Genomic DNA, 12,470 nt, shown 5'->3' with positions numbered 1-12,470 from the left:
AGGGTATTGTCTTTGGAAACAAATTGTCATGCCGGCTTCAGACTCTGTTCACACTGGGGAGATTGTTATGCAGTCTTAGACCTTCCTGTTGCTCAGCCTGAGTTTGGGCATCGGCAGTGGTTTGTTCACTGATGTTCAGCTTAGCAGGAGTTAACTTTCGATTAGTGGCTGAGGCTGCTGGGAACGCCTTCTCCCTTTTAGTATGGTTCAGAATATTCCTGGACGCCGACTATAGCATTTGCGTGTCTCTTGCATACCGGTCCTGTGATGGAGTAGCTGTTGATACTCAAGCCTTTATCTTGGAGTTTGATGAAGTATACTTTGTTGTTTGTTCATTTCCCTATTGGTATTGTGTTCCCCTCACACACATGGTGTCATCCTGATAGTTTGCTTTGTGGTGCAGTTTACTTTATTTCCTGTCGCTTTTTTATCTGTGGTTTCCATTACTGTTCACCTCCTGGGGTGGGGGTTGGGGGTTTAGCTCAGGGCTGGACAGCAGATAGGGATAGGTCGATGACTCGGGCCTCCCTACCATCAAGGGTATCCCCGAGTTAAGGAAAGACAGGATTCCCCTAGTATGAGGGGCAGTTGCTTCCCGTGACACAAATACGTGTACATTTCCCGTGACACAAATACGTGTACAATAACTAAATTTGTGACAAAAATGACCTAAACCCTTAGCCTATACTATGAATATTGTTCCATTTATGTGACAAAGGGATACATAGAATATTAATCTGCTTTGCACTGTATAAACCTATTTTTGCTGATTTAACCTTTTCACATAGAAGCCTGTTTTCACCTTCCTAACAGGCCTATTTTTTAATTCTGAGCAGTGTTACTTTATACGGTAATAACTCTGGAACGTTTCAACAGATCCCACTGATTTTGAGACTGTTTTATCATGACATATTGTTCTTCATGATAGTGGTAACATTTGTTTGATAGGACTTTATTTGTGAAAATATTGGAAATTTTTATGCCCTTAAATAAAAGAGTTATGTCATGCAAAATAGTTAATAAATAACATTTCCCACATGTCTACTTTACATCACAACAATTTTTGAAACATAATTTTTTTGTTAGGAAGTAAGAAGGGTTGAGTTGGGCAGGGGTACAAGACAGGGGTGCCCTCTCTAACCTCTCCTATTTGCATTAACACTTGAGCCGCTAACATGTAAACTGAGACATTCAAAGGACTTACCGTATTTTCCAGCGTATAAGATGACTTTTTAACCCCTAAAAATTGTCCCAAAAGTCGGGGGTCGTCTTATATGCCGGGTACAGCGTGTGCAGGGAGCGGTCCTGTATGGTTCCCAGGGTCTGAAGGAGAGGAGACTCTCCTTCAGGCCCTGGGATCCATATTCATGTAAAAAATAAAGAATAAAAATACAAAATATGGATATACTCACCCCTCCGACGGACCCTGGCTCTCAGCGGTGCAAGCGTCTGCCTCCGTTCCTAAGAATGCAGTGAGTGAAGGACCTTCGGTGACGTCGCGGTCACATGAGCGGTCACGTGAGCGGTCGCGTGACCGCGACGTCATCGAAGGTCCTTCACTCACTGCATTCTTAGGAACGGAGGCAGACGCTTGCACCGCTGAGAGCCAGGGTCCGTCGGAGGGGTGAGTATATCCATATTTTTTATTTTTATTCTTTATTTTTTACATGAATATGGATCCCAGGGCCTGAAGGTGAGTCTCCTCTCCTCCAGACCCTGGGAACCACATGCCGTATAAGATGACTGGGCGTATAAGATGACCCCCGTCTTACACGGCGGGTATATCCCAAATTCCATATTTTATATGGAAAAGTTGGGGGTCGTCTTATACGCCCAGTCGTCTTATATACCAGAAAATACGGTATTTGGTTTTAATTAAGTTTAATAACATAATAGAAAAGGTGAGTCTGTATGCCGATGGCATGCTACTGTATGTGGGTGATATAGAGTCATCTTTTGACCCAATCATGACAGATATAAAGGAGTTTGGTCAGAGATCGGGCCTAAAAATCTATTGGGATAAGTCATCTATATTACCACTGGATCCTCTCCCACACATGGAAACAATTGTACTAGCTCGGATACAAGTGGTAAAACAGTTTAAATATCTCCATGTGGTGGTTGGTCCAAATCTAAAAACTATATTGCATTAACCATAAACCCCTAACTAGATTTACATCCAAATTAAAGGTATGGTGTAAATTGTCTCTGACTGTAATAGGGGGAAACTCCTGGAGCACAGATTTTCCTAAAATATGCGGACTCCAGATGCAGAGCCCCTAAGTGCTAGAAGAGCAGAATCCCCTTTCAAGTGACACCATTTTGGAAATTATACCCCTTTGGGAATTTATCTACAGGTGTAGTGGCAATTTTTACTCCATGGGTGTTATCCAGAAACAAGCAGCAGTGTATTTTGCTGAGTGAAAATTGCAAACTGCCATTGTAGTGCCCAATAAGTTGTAGTCACCAATATGTTGTGGAGCCCAACTCATGCCTTTGGAGACAAGCACCTGTAAATTAGGCAAACTGTCATCGTTACAGAAATGCCAAACGTGGACGATAAATGTGGTTTAGGCACACTGAGGGGCTCAGAAGGGAGGGGTGTTGGGGTGCTGGATTTGGGAGTGCAGAAGTTGCTGAATTTCTTTGGGGGTCATGGATCCATTTAGCTTTTCCAGAGCCTGTGTTCTACCAGTAACGAGGAAAACCCCCTATATTTCCATTAACAGATGACGGACCTGAATGGAGACTTGCTTTTTTTGTGGTTTAAGTTGAAGCTTTTGTTGGCAACATTTTACATAACATTTGGGATCACATACAGCCAGCTCTGGCAAAAATTAAGAGACCACCACATCAAACCGTGTCATAGGCAGCCCAATCTCCAGACCTGAACCCCATTGAAAACCTCTGGAATGTAATCAGGAGGATGATGGATATTCACAAGCCATCAAACATAGAAGAACTGCTTAAATTTTTGTGCCAGAAGCAGTGTGAAAGACTGGTGGAAAGCATGCCAAGACGCATGAAAGCTGTGATTAAAAATCATGGTTGTTCCACAAAATATTGATTTGTGAACTCTTCCTGAGTTAAAACATTACTATTGTTGTTTCTAAATGATTATAAACTTTTCTTTATTATTTGAGGTCTGAAAGCACTGTATGTTTTTTTTTAAAGTTTGGCCATTACTCCTTTTCAGAAAAAAAATAAAAAATGTATTGCTTGGAAAATAGGAGACATGCTGTCAGAAGTTTATAGAATAAATGAACAATTTACATTTTACTCAAAAATATACCTATAAAGAGAAAATTCAGACAAACTGAACATTTTGCAGTGGTCTCTTAATTTTTGCCAGATATGTATTTGTGGCGCTCTACGCTGAGCACTTAGATCTAAATCTCCAAGTGATGTGATTCAGATGAAACCCACGAGGGAGCCACTCAATATAATGAGGCAGCAGAGTTAGGGTATGTGCACACGATGCGGAAAACGCTGCGGTCCGCAGTAGTTTCCCATGAGTTTACATTACAATGTAAACCTATGGGAAACAAAAAACACTGTGCACATGCTGCGGAAAAAAACGTGCGGAAACGCAGCGGTTTACATTCCGCAGCATGTCACTTCTTTCTGCGGATTCCGCAGCGGTTTTATAGCTGCTCCTATAGAAAATCGCAGTTGTAAAACCGCAGTGAAATCTGCAGAAAAAATGCGGTAAATCTGCGGTAAATTAGCAATAAATTTGCAGCAAAAACGCAGCGTTTTTGCCCTGCAGATTTATCAAATCCGCTGCGGAAAAATCCGCAGTGTACCATTATACGTGTGCACATAGCCTTACTCTGGACTCCGTCTGGCCTCTATTCAGTGGTGGACCGGTGCTTTTATGCATGCCTAAAAAGACAGACACCACTAGATCACAGATCAGATGGCATCCACAGTGTCTCCATCTTCCTCATTATAGGGAATGTTCCATTGTGGGTTCTGTCTGAATCATTTCAGAGATTTACACAGAAACCACAGCGTAACCGCTCAGCGCAGAGTGAAGGATATACGTAAGCTACGCCTTACTGCGATTTTTGGGATGCAGAAAGAACAAATCAACAGCAGGTGAAGAATTGGTTTTATTTATTTTACCCATATTTATACAGCTATACATTTTCCATTTTTCAGCTGACAGAGTAATGCATGGGCCTGTTTTTTGCATGCCGAGTTGATGTTTTTTATTGCTACCATTTTTGGGCACTTGACATTTTTTATTACTTTCTATTCCAATTTTTGGAAGGCAGAATGAACAAAAACAGCAATTCAGTAATTGTTTTTTTGGGGGGTTTATGACAGTCCACATGTGGTAAAATTGATAAGGCAGCTTTATTGTTCCGGTCAGTACAGTTACAGCAATACTACATTTATATATTTTTTCTTTGGTTTGGCGCTTTTACACGATGAAAACTATTTTATAGAAAATATATATTTTTTCATCGCTTTATTTTAAGAGCTATAACTTTTGTATTTTCTGCTGACTGAGTTGTATGGCAGCTTGTTTTCTGCGGATACCATTTTTTTTTCATTTGTCTATTTGATCGCGTTTTATTCCACTTTTTGTTTGGCTGTATGATGATAAAGCATAATTTTTTGCCTTCGTTTTTTTTTTTTAACGGTGTTCACTGAAGGGGTTAACTAGTGGGATAGTTTTATAGTCATTCTGGATGTGGCAATTCCAAAAGTATACTTTTTTTGTTTTTACATAAATATATTTCTTGGATTCATATTTTTTTATTTTTCTTGTTCTTTATTTTGTGATTTTTAAAAATCTATATTTTTTATCATTTTTTTGTTTTAACTTTTTTTCATTGTCCCAGGATGAGATATCAACTTTCCACTGATTGCTTGCTGATCTAACACTCTGCATTCCTAAGTTGCAGGTTTTTTTAATTTTTGTTCATTCTGATTCCCAAAAATCAAAATAGAAAGTGATAAAAAAAAAAAGTCATGTGCCCGAAAATAGTACCAATAAAAACATCAACTTGGCCAGCAAAAGCCAAGCCATGATATGACTCTGTCAGCAGAAATATGGAAAAATTATTGCTCTCAAAATATGGTGACGCAAAAACTAGTTTTTGCATAAAAAAAAACGTCTTTTAGTGTGTGGCAGCACAGAAACAAATAAAACTGATATAAATCTGGTATCGCTGTAATAGAACTGATCCTAAGAATAAAATCATCCAGTGATTTATACAGCATGAGGAACAGCGTAAAAAATAAATTAAACCAATTTTTCATCTGCTGTTGATTTGTAAATTCTGCCTCCCAAAGAGTGCAGTAAGGCTCTCTACGCTGAGCGCTTACACCAGGATTTCTGTGTGTATCTCTGAAATACGTGATCCAGATGGAAGCCCCTGGTGAAATATTCCCTATAATGAGGCAGATGGAGGCACTGTGGACGCTGTCTGACATATGATCCGGCAGGATCCATCTTTTTAGGCATCCATAAAAGCGCGGACGGTCAGAGTTTTGTGCATTTCTGAAAATAAGGACACTGCTAAACAGAGGCCAGGCAGAGTCCAAAGTAAGTCTCCTGCCTCACTATAGTGAATGGATCCCTCAGGGGTTTCATCCGAATCACGTCACTCACAGATTTGGCTGGAAACCCAGATGTAAGTGCTCAGCATAAAGCACAGGATAAATGTGATCAAAAATATTATGTAAAATTTTCCCAATAAAAGTCACAACTCAATCCACAAAAAAAGCAAGTTTCCACTCAGGTCTGTCATCTGTTAACGGAAATATAGGGGGCTTTCACATTACTGGTAGTACAAAGGCTCTGAAAAAATGCTATGACTCCTCACCTGCCAAAAGAAATCCAGCAAACTCTGCACTCCCAAATCCAAATGCTCCTTTCCCTTCTGAGCTCCACAGTGTGTCTAAACCACATTTATCATCCACATGTTTGGCATGTCTGTAACGATCAGAGTCTGCCTAAATTATGGGTGCGTGTCTCCAGAAGCACAAGCTGGGAATAACGTACTTCGCACTACAATGTACTGGACACTGGCACCACAATAGCAGATTTGAAATTTTCACTCTGCAACATACACTGCTGCTTGTTTCTGGAAAACAGCCAGGGAGTAACATCATCACAAAACCTGTAGATAAATTGTCAGAGGTATAATTTTAAAAATGAAGTCACTTGAGGGGGGTATTCTGCTCTTCAAGCACTTAGGGTCTCTGTATTTGGAGTCTGCAAACTATTCTAGGAAAATCTGTACACCAGAAGGCAAATAAAGCTCCGAGACTCCAGAGTCTCTCCGTGTGGTTAATCAGTACTGTACAGCCACATATGGGTATTGTCACATTCAGCAGAAATTGTGTGACACATTGTTATGACATTTTTGCTCATTTCCCCATGTGAAAATGTAGATTCTGGGGCTAAAACTAAATTTTTGTGGTACAAATGGAATAAATTTGTCATCACTGTCCAATTGTGTAACGTTCTGTGACACACCCGTTGTGCCAATATGATTACTGCACTCCTAGATGAAATCATTGAGAGATGAATGGGGTCACTTATTGGTGGTCCCACCTCAGGGGTCATGGCTCCCTCAAACCACTACAGTAAAATCTGCACTATAATGTGCCGCTCCTTCCCTTCTGAGCTTTGCATTGTGCCTCAAAAGTAGTTCCCAATTACATGTAGGGTAGTGACACAATCAGGAGTATTTGGGGCCTAAAACAACATTTTAGCAGTAAACATGTAATTATTCTTTCTTCACCACTCAATGCTATAAATTCCCGTGAGGCTCATAGATTAACATGCTCACTGCACCCCTAGATGAATTCATTGAGAGGTGTAGTTTGTAAAATGACATAACTTATTGGGGGTTTCTGCTGTTCTGGCACCACTGGGGCTCTGCCATTATGACGTGGCACCCACAAACCATTCCAGCTGAATCTGAACTCCAATATGGCGCTTCTTCCCTACTGAGCTTTATACTATGCCTCAACAGTTTCGATCACATATGGGGTATCGACGTACTCGGGAGAAATTGCACAACAAATTGTATGGTGCATTTTCTCCTATTACCCTTGTGAAAATAAAAAATTGGGGTTAAATGAACATTTTTGTAGGAAAAATAGATTTTTTATTTTCACGGCTCGACGTTATAAACTTCTGTGAAGCACCAGGGGGTTCAAGGTGCACACTACACATCTAGATACAGTTCTTGAGGGGTCTAGTTTCCAAAATGGGGTCACTTGTGGGGGTTTCTACTATTTAGGCACATCAGGGGCTCTCCAAACACGACATGGCGTCCGTTAATGATTCCAGCAAATTTTGCGTTTAAAAAGCCAAATGGCGCTCCTTCTCTTAGGAGCCCTGCTGTGCACCCAAACAGTAGCTTTCCTCCATAGGTTGGGTATTGGCGTACTCAGGAGAAACTGATCAACAAATTGTACTGTGCATTTTCTCCTGTTACCCATGTGAAAGTAAAAAGTTTGAGGCTAAAGTAAAATTTTGTGAAAAAAAGTAAAATGTTAATTTTTTTCCTTCCACATTCCATTAATTCCTGTGACGCACATGAATGGTTAATAAACTTTTTGAATGTGGATTTGAGGACTTCAGGGAGACAGTTTTTAGAATGGTGTCACTTTTGGGTATTTTCTGTGATATAGGCCTCACAAAGTCACTTCAAATATGATGTCGTCCCTAAAAAAATGTTTTTTAAATTTTGCTGCAAAAATTAGAAATTGCTGATCAACTTTTAACCCTTCTAACTTCCTAGCAAAAAAATCCTGCTTAAAAAATTCTGCTGATGTAAAGTGGACATGTAGTAAATTAATCAATTACTATCGCGCTAGACAGTGAAGGAGGGGGATATAAGGAGAGTATAATAGACTTACGACCTACATAAAATAAAATAGAATAAAATAGGAATGCATGATAGAATATATAATAAAATATTAGCATAAAGAAATAAATGAATAAAAGGTTTGCTTAATACCTTGAAATATGAACAAGGAGGCAATTGTGCCACCTACAGTGAGGTAGATGATTGTATTAATGTATACAATAAACACCTTTACAGATAGGGCAATAAAAAGTGCAGTAGGTAAGTAATGCTATTAATGGTCCCCATAAGTCTAGTCCCTCCTTATAGCCTCCACTATAGCAGCCTAGTGTGATAGTATTTGATTATCTAGCTATTCATTACCACCAGGGTTACCACCAAGAATTTTAGGGCCCCATACTGGCAAAATTTTCGTACATCCTTAAGACTCCAAGAAGAAAATAACACTTGGCACTCCTTTTCAATGCTGAAATAATATATTTATTGCACAAATAGAAAACAACAGAAGGATCCACATAAAAAAAAAGCGTTGACGTTTCGGCCTAATTGGCCTTCTTCAGAACATATGTTGGATCAAAGGTGAATAATAAATGCTGTATACTGTAAGGGCAGTGAAGCCTACAGTAGAAATGAGACAGCCCCCGCTGCAGAGAAGAGCACATCCGTATTATATTTTATTGTTTTAGATTTCATGGGGCAAAAGGGGGGTATTATTTTTCATAATTTTTAAAACTTAGGGACATGACATATGTTGTAAATGTAGGTCATATGTCATGAAGGGGTTAATGAAATGTTGCTATTGCTATAGGAAGCAATTCAGTTAATAACATTACACTGCAGAATGTCTATTAAAGCAACTTTCTAATATATTTATGAAGGTTGATCAAAAGTAAACCAATCTTTTAACACTTTATAGATTTAATGTTTTGGGGTTTTTTTAATGATAATGCCACAATTGTCAGCAATTCTGTTTCTAATGTGCCTTACCCAAAGAGACCCTGGCAGGGACTGCTCTGCGATCTATCCAGAAGGAGACCCAGGAAAGCATGACCATTAGAGTCGCCGGAAAATACGTTTGCAGGAGGAAGAAAAAGATGTGCCGTCTCAATGTGAAGTTAATGTACAAGCGATTGTACCATCCTGTGAGAAAGAAAAGCAATATTTTATTAGGAAAGGGTGAGGTCGCTAGTTATCGCTGTCACACCATAGCATAACATTTGGAGTGCACAGAGGGACAGCGCTTGTAAAGAATCGATCTATTTTACATGGTGGCATATTTGGAAAAGGAATCAAAAATATCACTTGAGAAATCACTTAAAAAAGGAAACAAGCACTGCAGGGAATTCTGACATCTGTATCGGGAAAAAAAAAAATTCTGATTGCTATTAAGAATTTTGGACAGATATGGTGATAAAAAGTAAGCATTACATTAAAGCATACCTGTCATTTCCTATGACTGTCGCGTGCATGTACATGAAAAATAACACTACTTCTCGCAATTGTATGATGTTTATGCTGCATTTTAACTAGTTTTCCTTTCTGCAGTCTGTATCTCTAATTTCTCTTATTTGTATGTGAACTAGCTGGCCAAGATTAGCTTCTATGAAGTCTCCCACACACAGTTCACAGAAACATGAGGGGTTCCTGCTTTATTGTGTCAATATGGCACATGTTTAGAAGAAGCAACAGCTAAGAGGACATTATACAGCAGTACTGAGCAGTATAAATGTGAATTCAGCACTAGTGTGAGGTAAAACACAGTAACACAGCAGCATAGCTGAGAATTTAGCACTAGAGTGAGGTAAAACACTTACTGCAGTACTGAGCAGCATAACTGAATTCAGCACCAGAGTGAGGCAGTACTGAGCAGTATAACTGAATTCAGCACTAGCGTGAGGTAAAACACAGTAGCACTGAGCAGCATAGCTGAGAATTTAGCACTAAAGTGAGGTAAAACGCTTACTGCAGTACTGAGCAGCATAGCTGTGAATTCAGCACTAGAGTGAGCTATAGGCAGCTGTAATCTGATCCCTCATTGAGCAGGCAGCCCTTGTCTTGAGCAAGATTTATTGCAGCTTTATTTCTGAGTGAACGGTCAGTTCGGGGAGCAGTGGGAGAAGTTATTCATAGATGGAGAAAGAAGCATATTTCTCTAATAAATTACAAAGTTTCTTACATTGCTTCCACTATAGTTTGTGAATTGACATTGACCTTTTTAAATTAAAAGAATCCCTTATTGTTGATTAATGTTGAAATAAATAAAATGGTCTCGTTCAATTCTTCATTTACATTTTTGTTACCTGTACTGCTGTAGAATGCGAGTCTAGATGTGGTGTGGAATTTCTGAATCAAGAACTGAGATAATGAAATCTTCTCATCTGTTTTTAAGGACTCATTTCCCTTTTTCCAGTAAAGCATCAAATCTTCATCAGTATAGGCATCTATTAAAAAAAGACAATAATTGTAACCAGTACAGAACAATCTCTTTTCCCTTTCATGATTAATCCTCCTCTTCAACTCCTGACTCAGCTGCTCCGCTCCTCCCCCTTGCCAAGGAGTTTGCAGTGAGATAGAATTGTAGTTCTAATGATGACTCATGCATGGAAAAGAGACTTCCTGTTTCTACATAGAGTTTACAAGGATTCAGATAGTTTCAATCACTGATGTCATAGAACTAAAGAGAACAGAAGAATTAACTTGGTAGAAGGGCAAAATGAGCAATTGTAAGTGCACAGTACTATAAAATATGATGACTGCAATACAAGGTGGGCCATGTATATGGATACACCTAAATAAAATGAGAATGGTTGGTGATATCAACTTCCTGTTTGTGGCACATTAGTATATGGGAGGGGGAAAACTTTTCAAGATGGGTGGTGACCATTGCGGCCATTTTGAAGTCGGCCATTTTGGATCCAACTTTTTTTCCAATGGGAAGAGGGTCATGTGACACATCAAACTTATTAAGAATTTCACAAGAAAAACAATGGTGTGCTTGGTTTTAGCATAACATTATTCTTTCATGAGATATTTACAAGTTTATCTTGGTTTACAGCCATTGACATCTCGCAGTGTTATGACCTGGTGGTTAAGGAGCAACATGGGACAAGCTCTGAGGAGGTGGAATCTGTACTGACCGCAGTTCCTGATCCTAACACCAACACTAGAAGTAGCCGTGGGATGTTCCTGTCACTCCCTAGACACCTCGTCACAGCCTGAGAACTAACTACCCCTAAAAATGGAAACAGAAAGCTATCTTGCCTCAGAGAATATCCCCAAAGGAAAGATAGCCCCCCACAAATATTGACTGTGAGTGGAGAGGGAAATGACATACACAGAATGAAAGCAGGATTTAGCAAAGGAGGCCAAAAGTACCTAGATAGACAAAGCAGGAAAGGATACTGTGCGGTCAGTATTAAAAGCTAAAAAATCCACGCAGAGTTTACAAAAATAATCTCCACACCGACTCACGGTGTGGAGGGGCAAATCTGCTTTCCCCAGAGCTTCCAGCTAAGCTGAATATATCATACTGACAAGCTGGACAAGAAAAAACATAACATGAGCTGAACGATTAAGTCCACAGAAAGTGGACAACCAAAAGAACAAGCAATGACTTATCTTTGCTGAAGCAGGCTATCAGAGAAATCCAAGGAGAGATCTGAATCCAACCAAGAAACATTGACAGCTGGCACTGGCTGAAGACTAGAGCCAGGCTAAATAGCAGAGCCAGGAGAGACGATCAGTGGAAGCAGCTGCTAAAGCTAAACCCAAGGAGCAGCAGTTCCACTCAAAACCACCGGAGGGAGCCCAAGGGCAGAATTCACAAAAGTGCCATTTACAACCACCAGAGGGAGCCCAAGAACGGAATTCACAACATTGCAGAGATTAACATGTTAGGAGCAAATAGAAATTGTGTTGATGTCTGGTGAACGCAGTACCTGGATCATTGCAGCAGATTTCAATGCAAGACACCCTACACAAGAAAACTGTCACCATTCCCATGTTATTGTGTCCATATAAATGGCCCACCCAAAAGAAAGTTTGCCTCATCTGTGAACATAATGTTCTGTGTAAACTGAGGGTCCTGATCCAATTTTTCTTTTGCCCATTCTGCAAATTCAGCATGCCAATCTGGGTCATCCTCGTTGAGATGCTGCAGCAACTGGATTTTGTAAGGGTGCCATTTGTGAGCAGCTATTATCCGCCGAAGGGATGTTTGACTGATGCTAGATCGGGGGTGAATTGGCGGTGGATCGGCGGTGGATCGCTGATGTTTTGGGGATGTGTGAGCTACAAAGGTACAGGAAACTTGGTCAAAAGAAGGAAAGATGAATGCAGCACGTTATCAGCAAACACTGGAGGCAAATTTGCACTCATCAGCCCGGAAGGTGCGCATGGGAAGTACTTGGACGTTCCAACATGATAACAATCCAAAACACAAGGCCATGTCGACCTGTCATTGGCTACAGCAGACAAAAGTGAAGGTTCTGGAGTGGCCATCACAGTCTCATGACCTCAATGTCATTGAGCCACTCTGGGGAGATCTCAAGCATGTAGTTCATGCTCAGGAATTTACAGGAACTGGAGACTTTTTGCCTAGAAGAGTAGGCAGCTTTATTATCTGAGAAAATA

The 12,470-nt window shown here is 40.0% G+C and overlaps 1 protein-coding gene across 1 annotated transcript in view; it reads right to left on the bottom strand.

Moving 5' to 3' along the window:
* Positions 1-12,470, bottom strand: part of LOC143807800 (gamma-aminobutyric acid receptor subunit rho-2-like) — a 151,010-nt gene that overhangs the window by 20,923 nt on the left and 117,617 nt on the right. The window contains exons 6-7 of the mRNA XM_077289737.1: positions 10,139-10,279; positions 8,826-8,978 (exon numbers count right to left, since the gene is read on the bottom strand). Of these exons, the coding sequence (XP_077145852.1) occupies positions 8,826-8,978; positions 10,139-10,279 (294 nt within the window). The remainder of the gene's footprint in view (positions 1-8,825; positions 8,979-10,138; positions 10,280-12,470) is intronic.

Source organism: Ranitomeya variabilis, chromosome 2, assembly GCF_051348905.1.
Source record: "Ranitomeya variabilis isolate aRanVar5 chromosome 2, aRanVar5.hap1, whole genome shotgun sequence".
Taxonomy (NCBI): Eukaryota; Metazoa; Chordata; class Amphibia; order Anura; family Dendrobatidae; genus Ranitomeya; species Ranitomeya variabilis.
This window is presented reverse-complemented; position numbering and strand designations above follow the sequence as displayed.